Source organism: Natator depressus, chromosome 5, assembly GCF_965152275.1.
Source record: "Natator depressus isolate rNatDep1 chromosome 5, rNatDep2.hap1, whole genome shotgun sequence".
Lineage (NCBI taxonomy): Eukaryota > Metazoa > Chordata > Testudines > Cheloniidae > Natator > Natator depressus.
The window spans coordinates 21,473,551-21,487,077 of NC_134238.1; the positions used below are offsets into that span (position 1 = coordinate 21,473,551).

The 13,527-nt window shown below is 39.0% G+C and overlaps 1 protein-coding gene across 4 annotated transcripts in view; it reads left to right on the forward strand.

Annotated features, from left to right (window-relative positions):
• ZNF532 (zinc finger protein 532) overlaps nucleotides 1-13,527 on the forward strand; it is an 85,850-nt gene that overhangs the window by 42,698 nt on the left and 29,625 nt on the right. For 3 of the 4 annotated variants that reach the window (XM_074952411.1, XM_074952410.1, XM_074952409.1), the window contains exons 2-3: nucleotides 227-2,589; nucleotides 10,428-10,609. In XM_074952411.1, the coding sequence (XP_074808512.1) occupies nucleotides 247-2,589; nucleotides 10,428-10,609 (2,525 nt within the window). In that variant the 5' untranslated portion in view covers nucleotides 227-246. The remainder of the gene's footprint in view (nucleotides 1-226; nucleotides 2,590-10,427; nucleotides 10,610-13,527) is intronic. The other variant, XM_074952412.1, reaches the window with a different exon arrangement.

Sequence of the window (13,527 nt, forward strand, 5' to 3'; positions counted from 1 at the left end):
CTTCGACCTGGACAGCTACTGGATAATTTCTAACCTCTGAAAAGAAATTGTGATTTATAACATTTCTATACATTCATGGGTGAAATAAGTGTGGTAACACTTCGCAAAAACATTTACAAACTACGTATAGGGGCATTATTTTTATTTATATATATATATATATAGTATTAAAATATGGTTTTGATGTTTAAGGTACTGATATAAAGATTCTCTGCTCTTTTTACAGATTTGCTTCCAGACAAATACATGACCATGGGGGATATGAAGACCCCCGACTTCGACGACCTTCTTGCAGCCTTTGACATCCCAGACATGGTCGATCCTAAAGCAGCTATTGAGTCTGGACATGATGATCATGAAAACCACATAAAACAGAATGCTCATACAGATGAAGATTCTCATGTGCCATCATCATCAGATGTTGGTGTGAGCGTCATTGTGAAAAATGTACGTAATATTGAGTCTTCTGAAGGAGTGGATAAGGATGGCCACCATTCCACAGGCAATGGCTTACATAATGGTTTTCTAACAGCATCTGCTCTTGAAAGTTATGGTAAAGATGAAGGGAAGTGTCTGAAAGAGGAGGGGTCAGCTTCTGAGGCTACTCTGAAAGAGTCAGCTTTCAACCAGTTTAGCCCAATCTCAAGTGCTGAAGAATTTGATGATGATGAAAAAATAGAGGTGGATGATCCTCCAGATAAAGAAGAGATGCGTGCAAATTTCAGAGCAAATGTGTTAACAGGATCAGTTTCCCAGCAGGAATATGACAAACTAAAGATGCTTGGAGGGGAAAACTTGATTAAACCTGGAATTCCAGCTTCAAGTAATGTAGATAAAAACAAAGGTGTTAAAAGAGAAACAGAAACAAACTCTGTGAATGTAAGTGTCTATGAACCATTCAAAGCCCGAAAAATAGAGGACAAATTGATGAAAGACAATTCTGAAAAGCTGCTTGAAAACAGGGTACTTGATGGAAAACTAGGTACTGAAAAAGGTGAAACAAATCTTGCCAGCATTTCACAGTCCAAAGCAAAGTCATCAGCAAAGCTTTCTTCATGCATTGCTGCAATTGCAGCACTGAGTGCTAAAAAGGCAGCTACAGATACCAGTAACGAATTACAGTCTACTTCAAGAGAATCTTCTCCATTACCAAAAGACATGAATGAAAGTCCCCGGGCTATTGAGAAATCACCTGAATCTCAAAGTCTTATTGATGGTGCTAAAAAACCATCTATAAAACAACCCGATAGTCCCAGAAGTGTATCAAGTGAAAACAGCAGCAAAGGGTCTCCATCTTCTCCTGCAGGGTCAACGCCAGCCATTCCAAAAGTTCGCATAAAAACCATCAAGACTTCTTCTGGGGAAATCAAGAGAACAGTTACAAGGGTGTTGCCAGAAGTTGATTTGGACTCTGGTAAAAAGCCAGAGCAAACTGCTTCCATGGTAGCTTCCATGACATCTCTCCTATCCTCTCCAACTTCTGCTGCTGTTCTTTCTTCTCCTCCTAGGACACCTCTCCAGTCAGCAGTTGTCACCAATGCTGTTGCATCTGCAGAACTTGCACCAAAACAGGTCACTATTAAACCTGTGGCTACTGCTTTTCTCCCAGTTTCAGCAGTTAAAACAGCAGGATCGCAAGTGATTAATCTGAAGCTTGCTAACAATACTACGGTGAAAGCCACTGTAATATCTGCTGCTTCTGTGCAAAGTGCCAGTAGTGCCATTATTAAAGCTGCAAATGCTATACAGCAGCAGACTGTTGTGGTGCCAGCATCAAGCCTTGCCAGCGCTAAACTTGTGCCAAAGACAGTCCATCTTGCCAACCTTAATCTTCTGCCTCAAGGTGCTCAAACCACCTCTGAACTCCGCCAAGTGCTAACAAAACCTCAGCAACAAATAAAGCAGGCAATAATTTCTGCAGCAGCCTCACAGCCTTCTAAAAAAGTGTCACGTGTCCAGGTGGTATCATCTCTGCAGAGTTCTGTAGTGGAAGCATTCAATAAGGTGCTGAGTAGTGTTAATCCTGTCCCAGTTTACGTCCCAAACCTCAGTCCTCCTGCCAATGCAGGTATAACATTACCAACACGTGGTTACAAGTGTTTGGAATGTGGTGATTCGTTTGCTCTCGAAAAGAGTCTGACACAGCATTATGATAGGAGGAGTGTGCGAATTGAAGTGACATGTAACCATTGTACAAAAAATTTAGTTTTCTACAATAAATGCAGTCTTCTTTCTCATGCGCGTGGACATAAGGAAAAAGGAGTTGTAATGCAGTGCTCACATTTGATTTTAAAACCAGTCCCAGCAGATCAAATGATAGCGTCTCCTTCAAGCAATACTGCTGCATCTTCTGCTCTTCAAAGCCCAATGGGAGTTGGCACACATACTGTAACCAAGATACAGTCTGGCATAACTGGAACAGTAATATCAGCCCCAGCAAGTACACCTATCATTCCAGCTATGCCTCTAGATGAAGACCCATCAAAACTCTGTAGACATAGTCTAAAGTGTTTGGAGTGCAATGAAGTTTTCCAAGATGAGACATCTCTTGCTACACATTTCCAACAGGCTGCAGACACAAGTGGACAAGTAGAGTATCTTATGTTTAAATTCCAGTGTTTCAGCAATAAGAATAGGAGATTTGAACGTGTTTTTTGCTTTCACTTAAACATTCATACCTCATTTGAGAGAAATAATAAATGCTTGAAAAAATATTTTAAAAATAGGAAAAAAACCTGCAAGCACAAAATAGTGAATGTCATTGTTTTCAGAATTAGAGTGTACTTTGTTGGAAAAATTTGATTTGATCCAGGTCGTAAGTTTACATCTGTAAGGGTGGTGGAGGTTTTTAAAATTAAGATTTAGCGAAGTTTCCAGGGCTTTGGAGTGGAGCCCACGAAGCAGCTCCGGAGCAGTGGAGCTGCAGGTTTTTGTCTGGAGCTGGAGTGGAGCCGGAGCACAGCTCCAAAGCCCTGGAAGTTTCTGAGAACTGTGCCCTGAGATACTGAAATTGGTAATGATATTCACTGAGAATTTGTAGTGATCCTTTTTTATGCTTTGGAATTTAAATATACAATGGAATCCACTTAATTGGCACCCTCCTTAAGAGTACACGCACTTAATGGGAACGATTGTCTTATGGTTGATTGTGTCTTTGATTTGATTTCAATTTCTATTACTTATAGTGCCGTAAGTGTGCTAGGCACTTATTTGGGTGCTACAGTGACTCTAGGCAATGAATAAATGGCACACTAACTCTATTTAAATGATGTGCCTGCTGTGCAGGCCTTCTGAAAATAGGAGTGCAAAGTGGTGTTTGCTAGCATATATTTCCAGCTGTGTGCCCATTTGTTTTCTTGTTACTGCTTTCTTTCTCTCTTATGATTGCTAAAATGAGTCAAATTTATCTTAATATAGTATTTTTAAAATGTTGTGTACATTGCATAATTTACATAAACTTATTAAATAAAAGTGAAATAAACCAATGCACAGTGTAGTCTATAAGCCTCTGATAATTGAGACCATTGCTTAATTGGCATATTTGGATTTTCCCTGGGGTGTGCCAATTAAAAAGGATTCTACTGTATTTCAAAGCATGTGGCTGGCTTTCGTGTTGCAATTTCGTGTTGCAACTTCCTGTTATGTGTGAATGGAAAGCCAGTAAATACACTCAGATCGTCAGAGACAGGAGTGTGGGTATAACATTCTTCCTCTTATAGGCAATGGCAGGGATAGACTTGCTGAGCTTTTGCACTTAGTAAGAAATCCTCTGATACAGTACAGAGTACAGTACAGACACTGGTGGCTTTTACAAGGGCCTCCATATTACTTAAGACACATTGTGGGACTGTGCTGGTAGGATGTCTGTGAAGCAACACTTTGTACACATCACCTGAAGTAGCCCTGCATATAAAGGTAGATGAGTGTGGAAACACTGAATCCAGGATTGCGTGGATTATATGACACGGTAGCAGATGCTATTCCAGCTATTAGCTGGAATAATAGTTACAAAGGGCCTGCAGTGAAATCTCATGCCCTTACTGTGGCTTGATATGTGTGGATTCCCACCCTTGGAATGCTATAGAGATCCCTGCATAAAGTCTGATTATTTAGGCTTTGGGCGAAGAAGATGGAATAGTGAATTTTCACCCTTTGGTCCCACTATAATTTTGAACCAAGTGTTTAACCAGTTATTGGCATGGTTGACTCTAAATATATTTTGTGCCCATGCACAACATAATTAAAACTCCATAACTGGTCAGCTAACCCTGTCAGAGGCCTAGGCTGGCGTACAGTTGGCTTTTTTGTAACTAATCCATTACTATTATTTATATTATGGTAGTGCCTAGGAACCCCAACCAAGGCCCTATTGGGCTTGGCACTGTAAAAGCAAGTAAGAAAGAAGACATTCCCTGCCCCAGAGATCTCAGAAGCTACATATCAGACAGGACATGTGGAGTGCGGGTGGGCTGGGAGGATGAGGTAAGGATAAAATGAACAGAGTTGAGCAGAAAAGCATGAAAAAAATGTTGGTCCATCATGCCGGGTTTTTGTTGGTGGTTTTTGCCAGGGTGGGCAAAGCAACCTAATCATGTTTGTATAATCGGCGTGGCTTGTGCTGTTTCCTCCCAGTTGTCCCTAAACTAGGATGTTCTTGCCTAGTGTGCTGCTATTCTGTGCTGTGTGCATGTCTTTTGGACACATTTTCCTCTGCTGAGGCCTATGGGACAGCTGCCCAGATTTCCCCAGAATGTATTAATATAAACATGAGTAGGCAGAATCAGAGGTGCGGAAATTCAAATACAGTTGTGAAGACAGAAAAGCTGCTCGGGGACACAAACTAGACTGTATTGCATATAACCTGTGAACAACTTGGCTGTCTCTAACTGGTAACAAAACCTCTAAAAGTTTAAGTGTTGACAAGGCCTTAGTGTCTGGCCATGTGATATTCTGTTTTCAAAGAAAAAAAATCCAAGCATTTTAGCTACATCAGTCTCCATTATTTCAGTAAGCCACTGCAAGGGCAGAAAGTTTTAATTTTAATTCTTTTTTTTTTAAAGGACACTGATAATAAATAGGTTTTAAATATTATAAATCTCTGTTGTTTGCAAAATCCTCTTTAAAAAAAAAAGAATTATTTTTCCTATTTATTGTGGTCTTTTTCCTTTGTCAGACATGGTTTCAACCTCTGTGACCACTTTTTTATATGTGTGCATTATTACATTCAGTAGTATTACAACTGAGATGGAATGCCCAACATGAAAGCAGCTTAAATGAACACTACCACTTCAGTAACAACAGTATATCACATTTTTCTAACAAGATATGTTTTTGTGCTCTATCATCAATCAGTGTAAGCATTGTTGTGGGAATAGTGTTTGTTGCAGAAGGACATTGTCTAGGTATTTATTAATAATTTTTGAATTTTTCTCTCTGATTATAATATCTCTTTAGAAACTTGAAAGAGAAATATTATTTCTTTATTGACTTTTGATCTTCCTTTTACCTAGCACTGGCTTGTTATTGTAAAGTTGCTCAAGAATGTGGGTTGCTAGACTGATTTGTTTCTTGGGGCAGTGGGGGGTGGAGAGGAGGTCAGAAAAGGTGGATTGATTTGGGGGGAGCCGGGAAGAACATGTGGAATTATTTGGATTTTGCAAACAAATAGAAAGCACAGTAACTCCTATTTGGGGGTTACCAATCTTCACAGTGTCCTTTTAACTGTTCTTGCAGTGCAGTTAGCACAAATGTTGTGTTTTGGTTTAGTCTAGATAACAATTCTTTCTTTTTAAAAATATTTCTCGGAAACAGGTTAGAAGGTTTCTTTTAAAAACTATCCAAAAAAATCCACCGGTCTAACGGTTTGAACATGGAGGTCCTTCTCCACATATTATAGGAACTCTTTCTTATTATTTTGTGAAGGATCCACCCAAACCACCACGGAAACGGACTATGTGTCTAATACTGTAGATGAATATGTGAATAAGGGCTTATCTACATGGCAGTCTAGCACTACGTCAGTTTGAAGTAGGTACCGTTTAGAGCATGCCAGCAGGGCCTATGTGGAGCATTTAGAGTGCTTCACAAATTACACCCGCTTAGAGTTATTTGCCACAGTGTGTAGACAAGCCCTAACTTTACTCATGTAAGTAGTCCCATTGAATTCAATGGGCCCACTCATGTGTAAGTGCAGGATTGAGTCAGTGGGCTATATGGAGAAGACAGTGAACCTGAAGTAATAAAATGTTCAGGTAAGATAGGCTTAGAGGTATAACTGCATAGTGCTCATGGAAGCTGTGTAGCCAATACCCCTAAATATGACTTAACTGGTCTTGTGGGTTTTTATTTCTCCTCACTACCATTTTCCCCCAAGCCTCTTCCTCCTTACTCCTAGATCCGAATGCTTGTAATGCTTGTCACACTAAGAAAAACATGATTTGCTCTTATGTGGGTTGGAATGATAGATGTGGAAATTCAGGCTCACCTTAAGCCCAACGTAAAGTGTTAAGCAGAAGTGTTGGCTTGTAGAATTCCCGGGTAGTGTCTTCTTGTAAGCAGCTACAATTACACATATTTTCTACGCTTGTTAAAGTAGTAAACTGCCTACTTTGACAACTAGTATTGCTGGAGTTTTGTGACATTCTGGAGTGTTAGTGTTGTAGACTAATTATGCAAACTGCTTGCTGGCACTTCTGAAATTGAGGAATACTTAGTGGGATTGGTAATGGTGTATGGCTTTTCTGTGGCGTAACATCCGGGTTTTCTTTTGTAGTGCTGCAAACAAAGATACTTTGGAAGGAATATGAAAAATCCATATATTTCTATTATTGGAATAAGAAGTTTTGTTTTGCCATTTTCTTATGTAATCAAAGAATACTCCAGATTCTCCACTATTGTATTACTGCTTGTTAATACGTAGATGGCAAAAGATAAATTGTGGCAGTGGTACTGAAGCTCATTAAATGTGGTAAGAACATTTTAAATAGAGTTATGGTTAGTCAGGCTTTTTCCCTTAAGCCTGTGATGAACACAAAATTAAAACCCCACGTTAGTTCTATTAGTAATGGAAGTCATAATTCAGTGTTTCAGGAATTATTACTGGGACAATTAAGAACAAATATTTGGCTTTTTAAAGTGTGTGTGTGTATGTGTGTAAAATGAGGACATTTTGTGGCACATGCTTAGAACAAGGCCATGTTCCAACATATAGGGCCATCAGGATTATAAAGTAAAGTTTAAGAGTGAGCTGCATAAAATTAAACTCCCTAATTCAGTGTAGAGTTCAAGATACTTCATATTAACATTCTTCTTTAAAATAAAACTATATATAATTTTTTTCTGGGTTTGCATAGGTCCTCAAAAGCATTTAGACTGAGATCCTGCATTATGAAAGGAATAAAAATGAACCTTGTCTCTTGTCAGGTTTCTAAAATTAGAGAGTAGTACAAAATAGCATCTTTAAAAAAGAATTCCTTTACAGGTGAAATACTGGCCTCATTGAAGTCAAAGGCAAAATTCCCATTAGCGTCAATGAAACCAGGATTTCATCTTATATATTTAGGGTCTGATCCTGCAATCCTACTCAGATAAGCAATCCTTATTGGAACATGCCTGTGACCCTGGTGGAGAATCACCATAATATTAATAAAAAGTATATTCCATGTTAGAATAAGCATAACATTCTCAAACTGTTAAATTGTTTGAGGGATTACTTTGGTTCATGGTATTTACTAATATTCTTTTAAAAAACAAATAAACCCTTTAATGTTATCTTTCACAGTAACTATTAAGGGCCTGTTCTTGTAGTTAGTATCAAAACTCTGACTTAAGTGGGAGCAGGTTTAGGCCCTAACTTTACATGGGTGCATAGACTCAATTGCCAATAATGATGAGTCAGCACCACATTGAAGCTACTTATAACTAGGGCCCTACCAAATTCAGGGTCCATTTTGGTCAATTTCACGGTCATAGGATTTTAAAAATTGTAAATTTCATGATTTCATGTATTTAAATCTGAAATTTCACAGTGTTTTAATTGTAGGGGTCCTGACCCAAAAAGAAGTTGTTGGAGGGTCACAAGGTTATTGTAGAGGGGGTTGCGGTACGGCCACCGTTACTTCTGCGCTGCTGCTGGCAGCGGCCCTGTCTCCAGAGCTGGGTGGCCGGAGAGCGGCATCTGCGGCCCAGGAGCCCAGCTCTGAAGGCAGCGCCACCGCCAGCAGCAGCACAGAAGTAAAGATGGCCTGGTGTGGTATTGCCACCCTTCCTTCAGAGCTGGGCCCTCGGTCAGCAGCCGCCACTTTCCAGCCACCCACCTCTGAAGGCAACAGCGCAGCGTGGTATGATATGGCCACCCTTACTTCTGTGCTGCTGCTGGCATGGCACTGCCTTCAGAGTTGGGCACCCTGCCAACAACTGCCACTCTCTGGCCGCCCAGCTCTGAAGGCAGCGCAGAAGTAAGTGTGGCAACACCTCAACCCCCCTAAAATAACCTTGCAACCCCCCACAACCCCCTTTTGGGTCAGGAACCCCAGTTTAGAAACGCTGGTCTTCCCCCGTGAAATCTGTACACAAAAGACCCTGATGTGTTTTTCATGGCTGTGAATTTGGTAAGGTCCTACTTATAACATTCTACTACTGTGCTTACAATTGCAAGTTTGATTCTGCTGTTATGACTATAATTGCAACATACCGTGAGGGAGCAGCTTTGGACTTTACTATGAAACACAAAATTATTCAAAGGAAAATGGTCCAGAATTAGAGGAGATGGTCATTTTCATATTATGCCTACCATTTGCGGGGGACAGACTCTTTTACAGCAAGAATAAACACACTGTGTTGTATTATTTCATAATTACAATTTTGTTTAATCAGTAGTTCAATAAGTCTGTTTGTAATACAAATTGATAGAGGATTTTTTGTTTTGCGTTTTAGTTCATTACTTTAAGGGTAAAGTTTTCAAAAGTCTTATTTTCAAAAGTGCCTACATCACTTAGGAGACTCGATTTTATTTTCAGAAGTGCCTAAGTCCCTCAAGAGTATAAGTCCCACTGAAAGTCAAGGGGCACTTTTGACAATTTGACCCTAAAATCCATTAGAGTAGAAATTGAACATTTTAAAAGTTGTACTTTCTCACGGACGATGACCTCCTTACTCTAATTTTTTTTTGTGAAGAAAAAATAGAAATACCAAAAAGCACCAGAAGCCCTGTACATTAGCTATCCATTATTTATGTATATTATAGCTTGGTTTAAAGTATAGGACCTAAGAGATTTGCTGGTTTTGGTTTTTAGTTTAATTTCAGGCTTCAGCTTGGGGCTTGTAGCTTTCTGCCTTGGGTCAATCACTTATTATTAATTACTTTTTATTATTTTATTATAACCAGCTTGTTATTAAAAAACAAACAAACAAAGTATTAAAAAGAAGAATTAGGGATCCTGTTCTGCAAAGACTTAACATCCAGTACTTAATTTTAAGCATGTGAATAGTTCAGTTGAAGTCATTGGAACTATTCGTGTGCTTAAAGTCAAGCACAGAGCATAAATCTGTCCAGGATTGTAGCCTAGCTATTTAGAGATGCTTTTTTGCATTTATGTAACTAAAACCTATATGGGCCAGATTTACAGGTTCCCTTCAGCCTCTTTGTGCCTCTTCAGTGATGGAAAGGAGCTGTAAACCCAATTTAAATCTGTGTTTACATCCGATTTACATCATTTGCATTCCATCACTGGAATGGCACAAAGCAGCCAAAAAGTGCTCGTGATTCTGACTTGACAAGTGATCATCATGTACTAAAGGATTTTAGTTAATTAGTTAGTTTGAAAACCAAAAATAATTGCTTGAGATTGGGAAAGTGGCTACTGCACTTACAGAGACTCCTTTTCAAAAAAAAGCTTTAGAAATGTTTTACATAAATTTAATTCTTATTTACATGTGCAATATTTACAATGCATACACAATACTCTGGTCTTGTGGGTAAATATATTTAAAACCACCTTTTTAAAAAAAAATTAACCTCCCCCCATTAAGTGGTACTCTGAATGTTACAATTAAAAAACAACATAAGCAAGGAGATCTAAAAGTAAAGATAACACACCATATTTAAGTTTATTTTGGTGGCGTAGATTTTTCTGTGGTGCTCTGAGTTAAGAGCATAAATATAGTTCACATGGACCTTTAGGCTCCTTCACAGTGCCAGAGTGGTGTGTAAAGGGGACTTTATATCAGCCCCAGAATGTCCAATTTAGAGGCCTCTGTTTTACAAAGGGATCCAGGACTAGGGCCTACATCTGAATTTGCCTGCTCTTATTGGTTTATATCACAACCATAACACAGGGGTTTTTTAAAAATGTGCTGTAATGTTTGACAGAAGAAAGCATATCGTTGAACCAAACCATTTGTTTTATCTATTTTGGTTTATCATTTAGAAGACTTGCAATATCTGCCAGATGCTGCTTCCTAACCAGTGCAGTTTTGCATCACACCAGAGAATTCATCAGCATAAATCTCCATATACGTGTCCTGAATGTGGAGCAATCTGCAGATCGGTCCATTTCCAGACCCACGTCACTAAGAACTGCCTACATTACACACGAAGAGTTGGTTTTCGGTCAGTATGATTACACACGTGTAACTAAAATATGTTGTCAGTTTATATATAATATATATATGTAATGGGTTTCTTTTATGTTTTTCAAACTTAAACTGAAATAGTTTCTCTTTATTGTGACAGTTGCTTGCAAGATGCTGCTTTATTATTTTAAAGTTGTCATGGCTACAGTACTATTTGTATTACACATTTTGGGATAAAAATTCTTGCTGGGTGTCAGCTATGAATTTGGGCTTGTGCTTATGTATGGTACTCAATTAGAATACTACTAATTTCATGCAGACATGAGATGTCATATTAAGGCATACAGTTTCTAAGCTAATGAATTCAGACGTTTTACTAATTTAGTTTCTTTAAAAAAAGACGTAAGCTGACTTTTAGGTAGTCTTGGTAAAATAATGATAATCTTTTCTGTATTTACTGCTAGACTGTATCTTTAAAGCACTGATGGGTGTACTCCACCTGTCTATCAGATACAGAAGGCAACTTTATTGAAGTCTTTCTCCCTCTCTTGTTCTCACTCTTTTTCCCCAGTTGGGGAAGTCCAGGTTCCCACTGCTGGATTTACCATTACATTATACTTTAAACCAGTTCACATTGTCCATCAGAGAGTGCAACAGTCTGCTACTTTGGCTCTTTGTTGAGTCTTTAATTCTGTTTCAGAGTGGTAGCCGTGTTAGTCTGTATCAGCAAAAAGAACAAGGAGTACTTGTTTCTAAGGTGCCACAAGTACTTCTCGTTCTTTTTAATTCCTGTGTTTCCCCTACATTTTCTGCTGGGAAGCAACTGTCAGTGGAGTAACAAGAATTGGAGGAGTATCAAGGAAACCTCTAGCCTTGCACTGAGCAGCCTTGAAACTCTGTCAGTCCCTAGATTTCCACCAACACTCAGAGCAGCACCAAGCCAACAGCTCACAATAGCCTCTCTTTTCCCAACTCCTACAGCAGGCCTCTGCATAGCACTTCAATATAGTCTTGCAGTCAGTCTTAACTGGCTTCCTAAAGATAGAGTGGTGTGATTTAGAATCCCACCAGCCGATAGTATATCTTCCCCTCAAGGAAACACAGTTCAATTATCAGGATGGCTGAAAAGTTTTCTGTTAAGGTTACTCTGAGGGGAGGATGAAGTCCTTTTACTGCATCTAGGCAGATGTTGTGGCAGGATCTTTCTGGTTTTGGTGACCTGGGTAGGTCAGGCCAAAGATTCAACTCTCATCTGCCCCAAAGTCTCTTTGGATTATTCTCTCTCTCCTTCTTCCCCGTCTCCTGAATAATCAGGAGGTGTTCGGAAGAAGGGGAAGGTTTTTGACGTGTCTTCCATCCCCAGCCCATTCCCTTCCTATACCTCAGTCACCTGTGGGACTCAGATGCAACGTCTTCCTCAGAGACACCTGGCCTCTACCCATATGGTCGTTGCAACCAGAAGACCCCCTCATAGTCAAAATCTACTTTCCACAATGAATCAGGACAATGGTGCTAGATTATCCAGGATTTCTCTTCAAAACCCTATGAGAAACTGTGTGAACCCCTCACCATAATCTGCGTCAAAGTTCCTTTTCTCCTCTCCATCCAATGATCCTAAAACAAAAAAATCTAAGACAATCAAGAATCCATCTTCTTCCTCATTAGAACCCTCAGAATCAACACCAAACTTGCTCTTGAGGAAGGATGTATTTCCTCCTGCCTTTCCAAACAGTGTCCAATAATTTAAGGAAGCTGTTTGATGCCAGTGATCTAGACTAGCTGAGTGAGCTAATTAAATTGAGGAAATTCAGCTCACTTGACTCAAGCTGGATTCTCTCAAACTGAGGGGAAAAAAGCTGCTGCAACAGTGAGTCCAGGAGGGGGGACCTGGACCTGAGGGGGACCCAGATCTTCAGCAGAGCTACTTCTGTATTCAGGCAGACATGCAGACTATAGTCAGAGGTGGATGCTTATAGTTGTGGATTAATTTTATTTATAAGGAAAAAAACTCATGGAAAGAAAAAAAAACCCTCTTGAATGTGATATCACTAGCACATTAGAAGTAGAACTAATATGGAGTTAAATGTAAAAAGATGATGATACTTAAAACTTAGTGTTGTGGAGAGTTGTGTGTCTGTAGTTAAGGGAAGGTCGTTTTCATTTATAAGTTTCGTTTAAGCCCCTCCCATCTTTAACAGATTTAAGCCAAATCACCTGAAATTTCACATATATGCTGTTATGCTGAAGTAGAGGTTTTTTAGAAATTTGGAGGTATCTCAGAGACAATGTGTTTGTGAGATAAGAGGGCTCAAAAATTGTGCTTTCACTTTTCAAAAAGTTTCCTAATTCTTTTGGCTTGCCATATCTGAAAAATGGCATATGTTTCCTATATCATCATGCTATCTCTCTTCCATAAGATCACCGTATCTCTAAAAGGATATAACAGACATAGAAGGAGTTCAGAGATGGGTAACGAAAATAATTAGAGGCATGGAAAATCTTCTATAAGAAGAGAGATTTAAAAGGTAGGAACTGTTTAGTTTAGAGAAGATACGAACAGGTAGATACATGATAGATACAAAATAATAAATGATATAGTGAAGGTAAATTGAGTGAATTTACCCTTTCTCTCTTAATATGAAAAGAAAGGGACGGTTAATGAAATTGGAAGCGAATTTAAAACCAATAGAAGGATTTTTTTAAATGCAATGCATAATTGGCCTGTGGAACTCATTGCCAACAGATTAGTGGGTGTCAAAAGGATTGGACATTTATATGGCTAACGAGAAGTTCCATAATTGTATTAGATAGAAATAAAGTTTGGAAGGGATATAAACCTTCATTCTTCAAGTGAACTTCCAAAAGATTGGGGTTAGTAAGAAACTTTCCCTATAAGCAAGTTATTCCATAATTGTCCACTACAGGGTATTTTTGGAACTTCTTGGAAGCAGCTAA